The sequence below is a fragment of the Gigantopelta aegis genome, chromosome 12, assembly GCF_016097555.1.
Source record: "Gigantopelta aegis isolate Gae_Host chromosome 12, Gae_host_genome, whole genome shotgun sequence".
NCBI classification, from domain to species: domain Eukaryota; kingdom Metazoa; phylum Mollusca; class Gastropoda; order Neomphalida; family Peltospiridae; genus Gigantopelta; species Gigantopelta aegis.
The window spans coordinates 2,413,978-2,433,167 of NC_054710.1; the positions used below are offsets into that span (position 1 = coordinate 2,413,978).

General features: G+C 38.2%; 1 protein-coding gene across 1 annotated transcript in view; it reads right to left on the reverse strand.

Moving 5' to 3' along the window:
* The window catches only part of LOC121386565 (EGF-like domain-containing protein 1), a 344,832-nt gene that overhangs the window by 34,255 nt on the left and 291,387 nt on the right, over window positions 1–19,190 (reverse strand). Inside the window, exons 2-4 of the mRNA XM_041517511.1 lie at window positions 11,510–11,647; window positions 7,572–7,753; window positions 38–177 (exon numbers count right to left, since the gene is read on the reverse strand). Coding sequence (XP_041373445.1) covers window positions 38–177; window positions 7,572–7,753; window positions 11,510–11,647 — 460 coding nt within the window. The remainder of the gene's footprint in view (window positions 1–37; window positions 178–7,571; window positions 7,754–11,509; window positions 11,648–19,190) is intronic.

Here is a 19,190-nt window from a genome sequence, read left to right on the forward strand (position 1 = left end):
TTGACGCCCGTACGCCTATGCGTATTACGTCACTCACCCATCTTGGCTTATGAAGGCCGCCGTGACGTTAACTGTTCCTGCTCCACCTGAACACGTGACCGTCAGCTTGGTGTCTCGGTCGGTGATGTATTTAGAGCTGTACTGCATCATTATCACTCGGGACCGATCACCACTTTCCTGTTATTGATCAAAATACCTCATTTATACACTTTTGGTAACCACCCCTCCCACCAAAGGAATTACTACTACTACTACTACTACTACTACTACTACTACTACTACTACTACTACTACTACTATTAATGATAATAAATAAATAAACAATTAAAAACTTACAAAATAGAGAGAAAAGAAACTGTCCTGGGCAGATGATTTTATGGGACTATGAACTGGTCAAATCAACGACAACAAAAGGTCACCTCATTATAGAAGCATTTATTCTGAGAGTACTACCAAAGCAATGCATGTCCCCTACCGTGCCCAACACATTTTCGTATCTCCTAAGTTGAGGGCCATAACTCTCTGAAAAATAGGTAAATCAATGTCAAGCTGCATCTGTAACAGTATACGATAAATCTATAAACTAAATTTCATCGCAATATTTATATATCTTCAGGCATTACAAAAGTCTGTAAAACAAATGTGTATCTCTCCTAAGTTCAAGGTCCATACCTTGGTGACAAATGTGTAATTCGGCATGAAATTCAAACTTGATGTGTAACAGAACATAATAAAGCTATACACAAAAAGTTAGATCAATATCTAGAGGCATTTGGAGAGGGGATGCCAGGAAAACCAATAGACAGACAGAAGGACAAATATAAAACCTGTAGTACAATCCGATTAACCGGTGTGGGTGGATAGATGGGTGGGGGGGGGGGGGGGGGGGGGCAATCAGCCTTGAGAACTCTTCTATTTAGTATTCAATTCTGTGATAGTAGATTATAATGGACACATACTTTAAAACTTACAATGTTAAAATATTTCATTTATATATATATATATTTATTTTTTTAATTGATGTTTTTTTTTTAATTAAATAAAAAATGAGAAGTGCTAAGTATATTCGCTATAACAAGACTCACTATTCACGTACTCAATTTCATTCTAGACAAAAGTGGGATTGGGAAGGAGGTGGGATCGAACTGAATTGTTCAGTAACAAAGTTCGGTTCAATATAGTTTCACTATTTAAGTACGTTAGATGACTGATTGAATTAATGCATAATGACAGCCTAGCAGAAAATACACCTCTGCTATTGGGTGTTAAACAAAGGTCAGTATATCAGGTGCCAATCAGCTTGTATTTTAAACTGTTTGTCATCTTAAAGCTTTGCAGTTATCATTCATCATATTTATCATTAGTTGGGGAAACGTATAGTTGTGCCCTTACTGGTTCTCGTGACATTGTTCCAATTTCATTCCATTCGTTGTCTGCCGTGTTAAATTGGAATGACTTCAATTTTTAAAATGCTTCATCCATCATTTGTATGAGGGTGAAAACAACCAAAATAGACACCGGAAACGTGTTTGTATACAATTTAAAGTAAAGTTTGTTTTCTTTAACGACAGAACTAGAGCACATTGATTTATCAATCATAGGTTATTGGATGTCAGAATTTTTTTAATTTTGACATATCGTCTTAGAGAGGAAACACGCAAAAACTATTTTCATTAATACCAAGACATATTCTATATACACCATTCCACAGACAACACATACCACAACCTTTGATATACCAGTCGTGGTGCAATGGCTGCAACGAAGTATAGCCGAATGGGTCCACCGACAGGGATAGATCCTAGACCGACCACGCATCAGCCGAGCATGTTATCACTGAGCTACAGCCAGCCCTAAGACAATGTAGATCTGACTGTCTATTGAACATCGACTTGATGCTGTGCCATACAATGTAGATCTGACTGTCTATTGAACATCGACTTGATGCTGTACCATACAATGTAGATCTGTCTATTAAACATCGACTTGATGCTGTGCCATACAATGTAGATCTGACTGTCTATTAAACATCGACTTGATGCTGTGCCATACAATGCAGATCTGACTGTCTATTAAACATCGACTTGATGCTGTACCATACAATGTAGACCTGACTGTCTATTAAACATCGACTTGAATCGTACCATACAATTGAAGACTGTACCATCGACAATGTAGATGTAGACTGTCTATTAAACATCGACTTGATGCTGTACCATGCAATGTAGATCTGACTGTCTATTAAACATCGACTTGATGCTGTACCATGCAATGCAGATCTGACTGTCTATTAAACATCGACTTGATGCTGTACCATACAATGTAGATCTGACTGTCTATTAAACATCGACTTGATGCTGTGCCATACAATGTAGATCTGTCTATTAAACATCGACTTGATGCTGTGCCATACAATGTAGATCTGACTGTCTATTAAACATCGACTTGATGCTGTGCCATACAATGCAGATCTGACTGTCTATTAAACATCGACTTGATGCTGTGCCATACAATGCAGATCTGACTGTCTATTAAACATCGACTTGATGCTGTACCATGCAATGTAGATCTGACTGTCTATTAAACATCGACTTGATGCTGTACCATGCAATGCAGATCTGACTGTCTATTAAACATCGACTTGATGCTGTACCATGCAATGCAGATCTGACTGTCTATTAATCATCGACTTGATGCTGTGCCATACAATGTAGATCTGACTGTCTATTAAACATCGACTTGATGCTGTGCCATACAATGTAGATCTGACTGTCTATTGAACATCGACTTGATACTGTGCCATACAAAATAGATCTGACAGTCTATTGAACATCGACTTGATGCTGTGCCATACAATGTAGATCTGACTGTCTATTAAACATCGACTTGATACTGTGCCATGCAATGTAGATCTGACTGTCTATTGAACATCGACTTGATACTGTACCATGCAATGTAGATCTGACTGTCTATTAAACATCGACTTGAAGCTGTGCCATGCAATGTAGATCTGACTGTCTTTAAAACATCGACTTGAACCTGTACCATACAATGTAGATCTGACTGTATATTAAACATCGACGTGATGCTGTACCATGCAATGTAGATCTGACTGTCTATTAAACGTCGACTTGAAGCTGTGCCATGCAATGTAGATCTGACTGTCTTTTAAACATCGACTTGAAGCTGTACCATACAATGTAGATCTGACTGTCTATTAAACATCGACTTGAAGCTGTACCATACAATGTAGATCTGACTGTCTATTAAACATCGACTTGAAGCTGTACCATGCAATGTAGATCTGACTCTCTATTAAACATTGACTTGATGCTGTACCATGCTATGTAGATCTGACTGTATATTAAACATCGACTTGATGCTGTATCATACAAGTTAGATCTGACTGTCTATTAAACATCGACTTGATGCTGTACCATGCAATGTAGATCTGACTGTCTATTAAACATCGACTTGAAGCTGTACCATACAGTGTAGATCTGACTGTCTATTAAACATCGACTTGAAGCTGTACCATACAATGTAGATCTGACTGTCTATTAAACATCGACTTGAAGCTGTACCATGCAATGTAGATCTGAATCTCTATTAAACATTGACTTGATGCTGTACCATGCTATGTAGATCTGACTGTATATTAAACATCGACTTGATGCTGTATCATACAATTTAGATCTGACTGTCTATTAAGCATCGACTTGATGATTTACCATGCAATGTAGATCTGACTGTCTATTGAACATCTACTTGATGCTGTACCATATAATGTAGATATGACTGTCTATTAAACATCGACTTGATGCCGTACCATACAATATACATCTGACTGTTTATTAAACATCGACTTGAAGCTGTACCATATAATATATATCTGACTGTCTATTAAACATCAACTTGGAGCTGCACTATACAATGTACATCTGAATATCTATTAAACATCGATTTGATGCCGTACCATGCAATGTAGATCTGACTTTCTATTAAACATAGACTTGATGCTGTACCATGCAATGTAGATCTCACTGTCTATTGAACATCGACTTGATACTGTGCCATACAAAATAGATCTGACAGTCTATTGAACATCGACTTGATGCTGTGCCATACAATGTAGATCTGACTGTCTATTAAACATCGACTTGATACTGTGCCATGCAATGTAGATCTGACTGTCTATTGAACATCGACTTGATACTGTACCATACAATGTAGATCTGACTGTCTATTGAACATCGACTTGATACTGTACCATACAATGTAGATCTGACTGTCTATTGAACATCGACTTGATACTGTACCATGCAATGTAGATCTGACTGTCTATTAAACATCGACTTGAAGCTGTGCCATGCAATGTAGATCTGACTGTCTTTAAAACATCGACTTGAACCTGTACCATACAATGTAGATCTGACTGTATATTAAACATCGACGTGATGCTGTACCATGCAATGTAGATCTGACTGTCTATTAAACATCGACTTGAAGCTGTGCCATGCAATGTAGATCTGACTGTCTTTTAAACATCGACTTGATGCTGTGCCATGCAATGTAGATCTGACTGTCTATTAAACATCGACTTGAAGCTGTACCATACAATGTAGATCTGACTGTCTATTAAACATCGACTTGAAGCTGTACCATACAATGTAGATCTGACTGTCTATTAAACATCGACTTGAAGCTGTACCATGCAATGTAGATCTGACTCTCTATTAAACATTGACTTGATGCTGTACCATGCTATGTAGATCTGACTGTATATTAAACATCGACTTGATGCTGTATCATACAAGGTAGATCTGACTGTCTATTAAACATCGACTTGATGCTGTACCATGCAATGTAGATCTGACTGTCTATTAAACATCGACTTGAAGCTGTACCATACAGTGTAGATCTGACTGTCTATTAAACATCGACTTGAAGCTGTACCATACAATGTAGATCTGACTGTCTATTAAACATCGACTTGAAGCTGTACCATGCAATGTAGATCTGACTCTCTATTAAACATTGACTTGATGCTGTACCATGCTATGTAGATCTGACTGTATATTAAACATCGACTTGATGCTGTATCATACAAGTTAGATCTGACTGTCTATTAAACATCGACTTGATGCTGTACCATGCAAAGTAGATCTGACTGTCTATTAAACATCTACTTGATGCTGTATCATACAATTTAGATCTGACTGTCTATTAAGCATCGACTTGATGATTTACCATGCAATGTAGATCTGACTGTCTATTGAACATCCACTTGATGCTGTACCATATAATGTAGATATGACTGTCTATTAAACATCGACTTGATGCCGTACCATACAATATACATCTGACTGTTTATTAAACATCGACTTGAAGCTGTGCCATATAATATATATCTGACTGTCTATTAAACATCAACTTGGAGCTGCACTATACAATGTACATCTGAATGTCTATTAAACATCGATTTGATGCCGTGCCATGCAATGTAGATCTGACTTTCTATTAAACATAGACTTGATGCTGTACCATGCAATGTAGATCTCACTGTCTATTGAACATCAACTTGAAGCTGTACCTTACAATATAGATATTGCTGTCTAATTAAGCATCAACTTGTAGCTGTACCATGCAATGTAGATCTGACTGTCTATTAAACATCGACTTGAAGCTGTACCTTACAATATAGATATTGCTGTCTATTAAACATCTACTTGATGCTGTATCACACAATGTAGATCTGGCTGTCTATTAAACATCGACTTGGTGCTGTATTACACAATGTAGATCTGAATGTCTATTAAACATCGACTTGATGCTGTATCACACAATGTAGATCTGACTGTCTGTTAAACATCGACTTGATGCTGTATCATACTATTTAGATCTGACTGTGTATTAAGCATCGACTTGATAATGTACCATGCAATGTAGATCTGACTGTCTATTGAACATCCACTTGATGCTGTACCATATAATGTAGATATGACTGTCTATTAAACATCGACTTGATGCCGTACCATACAATATACATCTGACTGTTTATTAAACATCGACTTGAAGCTGTACCATATAATATATATCTGACTGTCTATTAAACATCAACTTGGAGCTGCACCATACAATGTACATCTGAATGTCTATTAAACATCGACTTGATGCTGTATCACACAATGTAGATCTGACTGTCTATTCAACATTGACTTGATGCTGTACCATGCAATGTAGATCTGACTGTCTATTAAACATCGACTTGATGCTGTACCATATAATATAGATCTGACTGTCTATTAAACATCAATTTGGAGCTGCGCCATGCAATGTAGATCTGATTGTCTATTAAACATCGACTTGATGCTGTACCATACAATGTAGATCTGACTGTCTATTAAACATCGACTTGATGGTGTACCATATAATGTAGATCTGACTCTCTATTAAACATCGACTTGATGCTGCACGATACAGTGTAGAACTGACTTCTCGCAACATATCTGTCTATAGTGCTGATCGTGTCGGAGTTGACCCTCACACAACATATCTGTCTATAGTGCTGGTCGTGTCAGAGTTGACCCTCTCACAACATATCTGTCTATAGTGCTGGTCGTGTCAGAGTTGACTATCCCACAACATATCTCTCTATAGTGCTTTTCGTGCCAGAGTTGACCGTCCCACAACATATCTGTCTGTAGCGCTTATCGTGTCAGAGTTGACCGTCCCACAACATATCTGTCTATAGTGCTGATCGTGTCGGAGTCGACCCTCTCACAACATATTTGTCTATAGTGCTGATCGTGTCGGAGATGACCCTCTCACAACATATTTGTCTATAGTGCTGATCGTGTCGGAGATGACCCTCTCACAACATATCTGTCTATAGTGCTGATCGTGTCGGAGTTGACCCTCTCACAACATATTTGTCTATAGTGCTGATCGTGTCGGAGATGACCCTCCCACAACATATCTGTCTATAGTGCTGAAAGTGTCGGAGATGACCCTCCCACAACATATCTGTCTTTAGTGCTTATCGTGTCAGAGTTGACCCTCCCACAACATATCTGTCTATAGTGCTGGTCGTGTCAGAGTTGACCCTCTCATAACATAGCTGTCTATAGTACTGGTCGTGTCAGAGTTGACTATCCCACAACATATCTGTCTATAGTGCTTTTCGTGCCAGAGTTGACCGTCCCACAACATATCTGTCTATAGCGCTTATCGTGTCAGAGTTGACCGTCCCACAACATATCTGTCTATAGTGTTGACCGTGTCAGAGTTGACTCTACTTCAGAGTGTCAGAGCTCACTCCGTCACATGATATATGTCATAGACAGTGCGGACAGACCGTGCTGACTCCACCACAGAAAATCTGTTTACAGACAGTATTGACCGTATCGGAGGTGACTCCGTCACAGGCTATGATGTTTAAAGACTATTTATAGACAGTACTGACTGTATCGGAGGTGACTCCACTACAAGCTGTTATTGTTTATAGACAGTACTAACCATGTAGGAGGTGACTCCACTACAAAATGTGATTGTTTATAGACAGTACTGACCGTGTTGGAAGTGACTTCACCACAGTCTGATGAGTCCTGCAAATCCAGTTCCAGAGTTCCACTTGTGTCTGTGAACGTACAACCATCTGTTTCCTTTTTACCATGAACGTAGATGACGCCGTTAAAAGTCCCAGCTGGAGTCAACGTGATCTTCATAGACGACTGCATACACTCCACAGTGTCTGAAATAGAAATATCGTCATTAATCCAGTATGTCATAGCTCTGCTTAAAACCGAACATTCCACGGTATCTAGAAGAGAGATAACCTCATTAATCCAGTATGTCATATCTCTTCTTAAAACTGCACACTCCACACTATATGAGAGAGAGAGAGAGAGAGAGAGAGAGAGAGAGAGAGAGAGAGAGAGAGAGAGAGAGAGAGAGAGAGAGAGAGAGAGAGAGAGAGAGAGAGAGAGAGAACCTCATTAATCCAGTATGTCATAGCTCTGCTTAAAACCGAACATTCCACGGTATCTAGAAGAGAGATAACCTCATTAATCCAGTATGTCATATCTCTTCTTAAAACTGCACACTCCACACTATATGAGAGAGAGAGAGAGAGAGAGAGAGAGAGAGAGAGAGAGAGAGAGAGAGAGAGAGAGAGAGAGAGAGAGAGAGAGAGAGAGAGAGAGAGAGAGAGAGAGAGAACCTCATTAATCCAGTATGTCATAGATCTACGTAAAACCGAACACTCCACAGTATCTAGAAGATAGATAACCTAATTAATCCAGTATGTCATATCTCTTCTTAAAACTGCACACTCCACAGTATCTGCGAGACAGAGAGAGAGAGAGAGAGAGAGAGAGAGAGAGAGAGAGAGAGAGAGAGAGAGAGAGAGAGAGAGACAGAGAGAGAGAGAGACAGAGACAGAGAGACAGAGACAGAGACAGAGATACATACAGACAGAGAGGCAGAGACAGAGAGAGACACACACAGAGAGAGAGAGAGAGAGAGAGAGAGAGAGAGAGAGAGAGAGAGAGAGAGAGAGAGAGAGAGAGAGAGAGAGAGAGAGAGATAACCTCATTAATCCAGTTGTCATAGTTCTATGTAAAACCGAACACTCCACAGTATCTGAAAGAAATAACCTCATTAATCCAGTTATGTCATAGATCTACGTGAAACCGGACACTGCACAGTATCTGGAAGAGAAATCACCTCATTAATCCAGTATCTGCATTCGCTCACTCCGAGAAGTTGCAAGGTGTATCACCTGATTTCTATAGTTACCTGTGCTAATTTTCCAGATTCGTACATGGTCCGCACATTTCAGAAACCAATCCTGATTTTCGTTTTTGAACTAAGTACTTCCATTATCGTGTGTGTGTCTTCCATTCGGCTTTCACCACTGGCATGCATATGAGTCGTTGACTCTGGAAGGCCGTCATGCACAGCTGTAGAAGTTATTTTCGTTGCTGTTTCCGTAACAAGCTGTTTTTAACAAGACAGGACTGTTAACCCTGTGCTAAACTCCCAACCTGGAGGACCATGGTGCTTGCTTAGTCTGGCCCCTCCCCCATGACATGTCTGGCTTGGTTGAACCTACCAGGAACACAAGGCTCCCGCCAGCTTAGCCCAGGAGATCAATGGTGCATGCAAGCCATACCGCCACAACAAGGTTTTATATGACACGTGAACTGAAAACTACATCTGTAATATTAATCCAGTAAGATATAGTGTTTCTTAAAACACGTGAACTGAAAACAACATCTGTAATATTAATCCAGTATATTATAGCGTTTCTTAAAACACGTGAACTGAAAACAACATCTGTAATATTAATCCAGTATGTTATAGCGTTTCTTAAAACACGTGAACTGAAAACAACATCTGTAATATTAATCCAGTATATTATAGTGTTTCTTAAAACACGTGAACTGAAAACTACATCTGTAATATTAATCCAATATGATATAGTGTTTCTTAAAACACGTGAACTGAAAACTACATATGTAATATTAATCCAGTATGATATAATGTTTCTTAAAACACGTGCACTGAAAACTGCATCTGTAATATTAATCCAGTATGATATAGTGTTTCTTAAAACATGTGAACTGAAAACTACATCTGTAATATTAATCCAGTATGTGAGAGTGTTTCTTATAACACGTGAACTGAAAACTACATCTGCAATATTAATCCAGTATGTTATAGTGTTTCTTAAAATGTGAACTAAAATCACAGCTGTAATATTAATCCATTACTCCGCGGTACTACTTAAACACATGTGAATACAAATTACTTCTGTACTATTAATCTAGTATTTTGTATTGCTAAATGGAACACTTGGAATTGAACACTGTAACTACAGTATCAATCCACTATACCATGGCGCTGCATAAACCATGATAGCATAATATTACCTCTAACATTTACTCATCATTTTATAGTGATGTTCGAGACAATTAAAATGAAAACTACCTCTGTCATATAGAAGCTTACAGTGCTATTTACAACACTGTACTGTTAACCCGATATAGTACAGTACTATTTAAAACACGTATACTGAAAACGACCTATTGTTATACAGCAGACAAAAATATATTGTCATGATTTGGTGACTTCATACGTTTCTATATTTTCAGTTAAATATTAAACTTTACTGGTTCACCCAATGAATGTAATAAAACGAAGTTCTCGAAAATATCAAAGCGCATGCTTATTTAGGTTTAACTTTCAATAAACAAAACAAATTCAATGTAACAAAAACATTTACCCAACAAGCTACAAAAAAATTGTATCCAAAGCTAAAGATAGTATATCAATAGAATATAAATTAACATTGTTCGACACTGTGGTATTGCCTATCCTTTTATATGGATGTGAACTACAGGGCTTCCTCAGAAAACACGGATATTAAACACATACGCAATGTTCCCCGAGACGCGTCCTCCCTGTTAAAAAACACGGATATTAAACACACAGGCAATGTTCCCCGATACGCGTCCTCCCTCTTAAAAAACACGGATATTAAAAACACACGCAATGTTCCCCGATACGCGTCCTCCCTCTTAAAAAACACGGATATTAAACAAAAACGCAATGTTCCCCTAGACGCGTCCTCCCTCTTAAAAAAAACGGGTATTAAACACATACGCAATGTTCCCCGAGACGCGTCCTCCCTCTTAAAAAACACGGATATTAAACACACACGCAATGTTCCCCGAGACGCGTCCTCCCTCTTAAAAAACATGGATATTAAACACACACGCAATGTTACCCGAGACGCGTCCTCCCTCTTAAAAAACACGGATATTAAACATGCACACACTGTTCTTCAAGACGCGTCCTCCCTGTTAAAAAAACACGGATATTAAACACACACGCGATGTTCAACGAGACGCGTCCTCCCTCTTAAAAAACACGGATATTAAACATACACACACTGTTCTTCAAGACGCGTCCTCCCTGTTAAAAAACACGGACATTAAACATACACACAATGTTCTCCAAGACGCGTCCTCCCTGTTAAAAAACACGGATATTAAATGCACACGCAATGTTCCCCAAAACGCGTAATCCCTATTAAAAACACAGATATTAAACATACACACATTCTTCCCCGGCACGCGTCCTTCGTTTTAATAAACACGGATATTAAACATACACACACTGTTCCCCGAGACGCGTCCTCCCTGTTATAAAACATGGATATTAAACATACACATAGTTGTGCTATTCCCAGTCTATGAAAATGTAATACTTTTACTTAATTGTTAAACATAGGTGTATTCCAGCCAGCTCTATCTTGTGTTGTTTTTGTTTTACCAGTCTTCTGGAGAAACGAGATGTTGTTCAGGATACTTTGCCGCCAGCCAGGCAAAAATACATTTTAAAAATCGTGGATCTACTGATACTAATAGCAGTGCTATACATGAACATATTGTAAATAATTCTGGCCGTGTATGATGTTCAAGGGGGATAACTGTAAACTCACATCTCTTGTTTTCACAGTGGTCACCATACAAGTTTGCAGGACAGTAACAGGCCTTGGCTGTTTCATTTTTATAGCAGAGACCGCCATCAGATCCACACGAATCAGTTTCGCTGGTACATGGAGTTTGGCCCTTCTCACCTGTAAAAATAATTACAAATCTGTGTCACTGGTACACGGAGATTTGCCCTTCTCTCATGCAAAGACACTTACAAATCAGTGTCATTAGTATACGATGTTTTGCCTTTCTCACCTGTAAATTAATCACAAACCAATGTTCCTAGTGGATTTCAATTCCCACTTCACACATGTAAAGACAATTACAAGTTGCCAGAGGCTCTCATTATACAATTTGTATTCCTAAAATATTACACTGATGCTACCAAAACACACTCTGGTAATGTTGATCAAATAATAGGTAGCGTACCCAGTAAAGTCACATAGTATATTCTGTGAGATTAAATACTGCCAGAATGTGATAACTTTACACTTTAGATGAAACTTAATCAGGTCATGGGATTACATTTATTGGCATGTAAGAAGCCCTTCATCCTACAGCACAGAGGTCAGTCTAATACGCTGAATAAATGTTAACACGAATATACATTTCTGCTGATTCTTTATTTATATCGTTGTTATTCAACACAATAATAAGTACACATCGTATGACGAATTAATGCATGTGTTATAGGGTGTATACTACCCAATCAGATCTCATAGACGACAACAGTAACCAGGGGTCTCGCTACATGCCATAGGCGATGGCGGACCCGTCATCTCTTAAGACTTATTTCCAATATGCCCGCCATCCATTGGCAGCGATAGTAGTATCCGCCACCCGTTTATTTAGGCCGCCATCCAGAATCACAAGTCATGTCATCGTCTTGAACCCTATACATGTTTCAAACACAGTGGTACCAGATGGAATAAAATTGCATACATTTTGTGCAGAGATGATACTTTTGTTTTACAACCAGCACATTCAAATTGATCACAAATCACAGGACTTGTGGCGTTCACGTCTCTATCAAAAGTTGGGTGCACCTCGAACTTTGACCCAGCCAGAAGTTAGTTGGTTTAGTACTACCTACATAGTATTACCTACATACAACATACAATTTTGAAGAAAAAAAATTCCAACTATGTGTTTTTATGACAACCATGACCTGGTCTATTCTGACAACCTAACTGAAACTGATGTTTCTACAAAGCAACCTAATATAACGCATGCATACAGTTTTGCACAAATGCAATGTGTCATATTAAACAACAAAATGTTTTAAAATAAAACTCCTGAAGATATTTACCTTCTGTTGGGTGTGTGTACTCAGGTATATATGTAGAGTACATCTACTCCTTAACGAATTCCATTGAAACATTAAGACCTTAACCTTTAGACTACTGGATTAATTTTTAACAAAAAACACGTTGAGTGGGTACAAGTTTATATTTTTTACTCACATATATTCACGTAAATGTTTTATAAAAAAACATGAAATAAAGTTGATATATGAATCGGTAAGTATTATGTTCGTGGGGTTTTGTAATATTTATGATATTTTACATCAGTTAATGGTGATTAAAATTAGGCAAACGTTTTTTTTTTTTTTTTTTAAGTGGCGTTTACTTACAGGCATTTGTTGCCAGCTGTCCACTATTTATGTCCATTATTCCCGATAACAGTGGTTTTCTGATCAAATATTTTTTTAAACCCGAACTACGATTCATATTGCAATATTTGCTGATTTTCGTTGTTGGTAAAATTATCAAATTTATTATCGAATTAGCTGTCACAATCAGCTATCGATCCCCGGAAATGACCGCGATGTGCTGCCATTGTTTTCAAGGGAAAATACTTGCCGAAAACCAAAATTTCAAGGTATTTTCAGTTGAAAAAATCTAAATAAAAGCCACCATTTTGACCGGAAATCAGTTTTCTTTAATTATATTTCCGTTTCCGGTGAGTGTCCTGAGAAAAACGGCGGGGAATATGAATTGGAGAATGCACTGCATTCAGTGTACACTATATTAACACGCCCATCAAAGAAATATCAGTATTAAAAAATATACTGTCTGAGGAAGGAAACACCAACATGACTGTACCTGTATGAAGTAATGACTTAATGCCCTGAACATTAGTGTTGGGAGGCATCCTGTATGCTGGGTGTGGGTGTCTTCAAGTTACCAGGTGTGGGAATTTCAAATTCATCGGACTTGCTGATGAAACAGAAAAAGCATTGGCGGCCACCAATATTCCTGATTATGCTTTATTTATAGCCTACTGTAGTCGGAGGTTTTAATATTTGTGATATCTGGAATTATCATCCAGCTTTCACACATCTATTTTTGATTAATTAATTTTTTAAAAATCAAACTATTTTTAAATGACATAATTATCCGAACATCTATTTCCTTGCATTTCTTATCATGTAAAAAGAAATTATTGAAATCTTTACACTATGAATTATAGGCCAAAACCAACTTTTCCTCAGTGCTATCTTTGATTCAAACTCCATTCACAGCCATGTTCAGTGATTTTAATAAAGGTTAAGGTCATTGTGAACTTGCATGGTCGAGTGATGACTAATTATTCAACCAATATAGTTAAAAATCATAATATTTTGTTAGTAAGTATTGAACATGTGCTATAGGGTATATACTACCAAATCAAATCATATAAACGACAATGGTAACATATGTGTCTAAAACTCCTACCTGCAGTGTATCAATTTATCACCAATCACAGGAATTGTGGTGTTCGTTAATTTTCTCTATCACAAGTTGGGTGCACCTCGAACTTTGACCCAGCTGGAAGTTATTTGGTTGTGTACTACTTAAAACGTTGTCATGAAATGTCTTGATATTTTTAGCACTGATTTATTTCAGTAGTTGTGTCAAAATGTCGTTCGCCAACCTCAATACAAGTATTCAGACAAATTGGAAATGTAGAAATACTGGGACATTCCTTGAAACGATTGTAATTATTGCATCTTCCTTTTGATTTGAGTGTGTTGATGAATACAATATTTGTTTACTGCGTGTCATAATTAATACTGTTTCCCACAATAATTGGTCATCTAAAGTGAAATCTGAATTTTTCCTATTAGCATCTTTATACTGTTCAAACGTTTATGTTATTGTTTCTTTGATTAAACTGACATATTTAGGGTCATGTACTAGTGAATTATTAAAGTTCGTTTAGTTTTAATAATAAAGTAATTGGTGAATAATCCGATTTAAAAATTAATGGGATATTAGTAGAAGAGACTAAGAATAAACGATTACGAGACATACAAAAACAAATCTAGACAAGACTGCTTCGGTGGAGTTTGTTTCCTCCAAGGGAACCTTTTTACGTGATCAATTATTTCTCTACAAGAAGCTACAGGGTCTAATGATTCTTTAAAATATATAACATTTTGTTTCGCGCTGAGAGTATTCAATGGCTCATAATTAACTAAGTCAAAGATGGGGTAACTATGGAAGTTGATTCAAACCACCACAATCTAGTCTGAGAGAATAATTAACGAGCTACGAGGAATTACGGATTAGCTGTCACGAGTTAATGAATCTTTTAAACTCGTCTCGTATTTTAACAGTATAAACAAAATATACTAACACAATGTTGTATCGGAAGGCCTATACATATACATATACATATACACATATAGAATCACACAAACACAATATACACACACACACACATACACACACACACACACGCACACACACACACACACACTCATATATATATATATATATATATATATATATATATATATATATATATATATATATATATATATATATATATATGTTATAAATGTGGAATGATAAAGCTTGAACATATTGTTTACGTTACAGAACCCCACACACGTGTATGTGAACGGCTTCACTGTAACATGCTACAGTGGCTGTGTGTAAACCAATTATATTTGTAAAATGTAGGGTGAGACCATTATATTGGAATATGTCTGTTCGCCGACCCCAATATAGCATATGTATATGTGACGGTAAATAAATAAAGACAATGGCCCGAATTTACGAAAGGTGATCATCACTCGTTTATCTTAGATGCGTGTAAGTCTTAAACGCGGCTAAAATCACACTTATACGCGTGGGGCTAAACACCTGCCTTTATCGTGTATTATGAAACTAAGAAGACGTATAGTTTGCTATCCGCGTGTAACGTCTACGGGTCATTCTATAATTGAATTGAGTATAAAATGATAAAACATTTAAATAATTAAAACAGTTTTTGTTGTTGTTGTATCATTTTTTATATTAACTATCTTAATAAGACTCTTTAAACATCCAAAATATAGTTAAACTGTTTCTGTGTGCCCGCTTTACGGATACTTGAACTAAATTTGTTACGCACATCTCCTAATCTTGTTGTGTATTTATCTTGTCTTTTTTTTCGTCTATTAAAATCGTAATATTACCATTCATCTAAGGCATTGTGTCCCGTCTATGTGTTGCATAAAACAATCATTGTCATTGCTTATAGTTTTAACCACTAACTCGGCTATAATTCAATATCGTTTAACGAACTTGGCATCATTACATTTTGTTCCACGGACTATACTCGTCAGGGGCGGATTATGAGGGGTTTCCCAGTTGCACGGACAACCCCGCCCCCTTTTCCCGGCTAACAAAAAAACACACAAACAAAACAAAACACACAAAAAACCCAACCCCTAGATCTAAAGTGATGTCCACATGCGTGTATCCTCTCGTCCCCTCATTCATGCACAACGATTGAAAAACAAAGCCCCAATGTTACCAGAAACAGGATTGTACCCTGTAAAATGTATAATTTGAAATTATAAACATTTACATACTGTTTCGGAAACCCACCCACCCCCCTTACCTAAAGCATAATCCTCCCATTCTCGTCTTAAACATATCGCCATGCTCCTCCATAGGCGTACGGGCTCCCATTTGTGTAGGTGGGACGGGGACAGGCTGGGTTTGTTGCTCATTTAAACGAATGGCCCCAAATCTGGATAACAACATTTGCTTTTAATTGTTGTATTACTGCCAAACATAAGCGTACATGAGCGGGAACGGGGAGGAAACTGCCCCACTAATGCCTAGTCAGGCCCGTAGCCAGCATGTTTAGCGGGGGGGGGGGCGAAATTTCATGTAGACGGTACTCATCAGACGCGATCTAATCATCCCACTATGGACAAGAGCACAGTGATAAAGCTTCCGGAAAATTTGGTGGCCAACGACACGACTCAAACTTATATACAGCCTACCAAGTTTGAAGAGGGATCAGAGACTTGTCTTCTAGTAGATGGAATGGGAGTGGTACAGGACTTGATTGCAGTCAATAATTTCAAGACTTGCAAAGAGCGTGCAACGTCCTTCGTCACACTCATCGACTGAAAGGCTCGAGGATTGTGTGAAGGGCGAGTCATGTTTTATAACTACACAAAGAAAGCATCAATGAAGAAATAGACTAGCGAGCGGCGGAAAGGCAAGGTGAAGGTAACTAAATCCTACATCGTTCAAAACTCAACGGACATCAAAGACAAAACGATGTTTCTCACCAGCAGCAGCACAAAGGATTCACTATCTCTCTACCTTTACCATTAGCTCATCCACTACAGTACCATCAATGTTATGACTGTAACACAGCAGGAGGTCACGACGAATTATGAATGTAAAACAATGACCGGAAGAGGCGGGCACTTTTATGATTGCCAATGTTGTTTTTTTTAAATGATTTTCGGTGATGGCCATTTTGAAATTACAAAAGGATTCCCTAAATGTTAATGGAAAAACTGGCACCTTTTGTTTTTTTCTAAATCAGTGAAGTGTCTAGATGTGCTTAGACATGAGTGCCAAGAATCTACCCGAAACAAATTACAAATCTGAAATTTTTTTACATAAGCCTATAGACTTTTTTTTGGAACCGTATATAATACATTGTTATTGGTTAACCATATCATTATACCTGATTTGGTGATCGAGGTGTCCGATGGGTAGCAAACCCGGCTACGTTATTTGTAAAATCCGATTTTGTTTTTCATTTGAGCGGAACTCACAAATCATGCTGCGACCCCCCCCCCCCCCCCCCCCCCCCCTCCCTGGCTACGGGCCTGCTAGTGCAAAACCTAAAATTTGGGCAAAAATGATAGATAATCTGGCAAAATATGCAAACTAAAACCTTTTTGCCATGTATTTTCATTACTCTACCCTCAAAAATAGTTGTAATCCATGTAAAGATGCGTTGTGATCGTTTGCAAACTATATAGCTGTGGCAGTAAGAAAGAAAGAAAGAAATGTTTTATTTAACGACGCACCCAACGCATTTTATTTACCGCAATGCTAATATGACAAAACCCAAATGTTATCCAGATTCGGGCAATTTCGTTCAATTCGGGCCAAAAACAATACCTCCACCCCCCCCCCCCCCCCAAATAAAACCCCCATGCACCCCCCATCCCACCCCCCACACACCCACACACACATACACACACAGAAATGAGAACCCATACGCCTATAATGTTACACGGCTATATAGGGTCGCAAACGAATCATTACGTATGCTTACAACGCCTCAATTTACCACATTTTGCCCCAATATCTCTATCATTTTTGCCCTAATTTTAGGATTTGTTCCAGCACTGGGGGGTGGGGGGGTGAGCAGTAGTCCGCCCCCCCCCCCCACCCCAGACACCTCCAGCCACCTCTTCCCCCTATCCTGTACGCTTATTTGCGCGTCTTTGAACATCATTTTTATACACTTTGACATCTTCCTGGGCAATTTCGAGCACTCGTTATGCATCCATCAGCACTGTATAACTAATAGCCCGGTCTCACCGGGCTTAAGTCGTGTTCACGATGGGTTTCCGTTAAAAATACGCTGCGTTCAAGTTGAGATTTCGACAAAACCTTACCCTATCGCAGACTATTCTGCGTTAGGAAGCAATCACTCTGCGAACAGTCTGCAACCGATCGGGGGACAAATATAAAAATTGGGGGAAAATGAATTTTCTAGTCTGCGTCTTATCTGCTAACAGTCCTGTCGCCGAAAACTCAGGGAACACCTGGAAGAACCTGGAAACAATTCAAATTATTTTGTTTATTCGCCGATCAAACGCAGACTGTTCTGAGACTAGTCTGCGAATGGCAATTTAACTGCGAGTGGTAGGGGGTCGGTAGGCGGTGTATCTCAGATTAATCTGCGTCCTATCTACGTGGTCGATCCGATGTTTTTGTCGCAAGGAGGAAGTGCTGCATGCAGCAAATCCTGCTTGCGTTAAAACATCGTAGAATGGATTGTACACCGATCTATTCCTACTTAATCCTCGTTGCGTCCAAGTTGCGAACAGCCAAAAAACCCATCGTGAACACGACTTAAGCCCGGTGAGAACGGGCTATTAATGGTCTTGATTATACGCGTGTGACATAAACGTGCTTCGTAATGTTTTATTTTTTATTTTATTTTTTTAAAAATAATAACTGTTTATTTTTTCTTGACCATTCCCTTGTTGACAAATATCAACCCATGCAAAGGGAGAAGACATGGGTTGTTACAGTAATTTTATATATAATTTATACACACATAATGTAGTTACTACTTTATAGGCAGACTTAATTAAAATAATATATTCACAAGGACCTGGATTTTAACAAGTATCTAGAGTTAATGAAAGTATATAATGATATA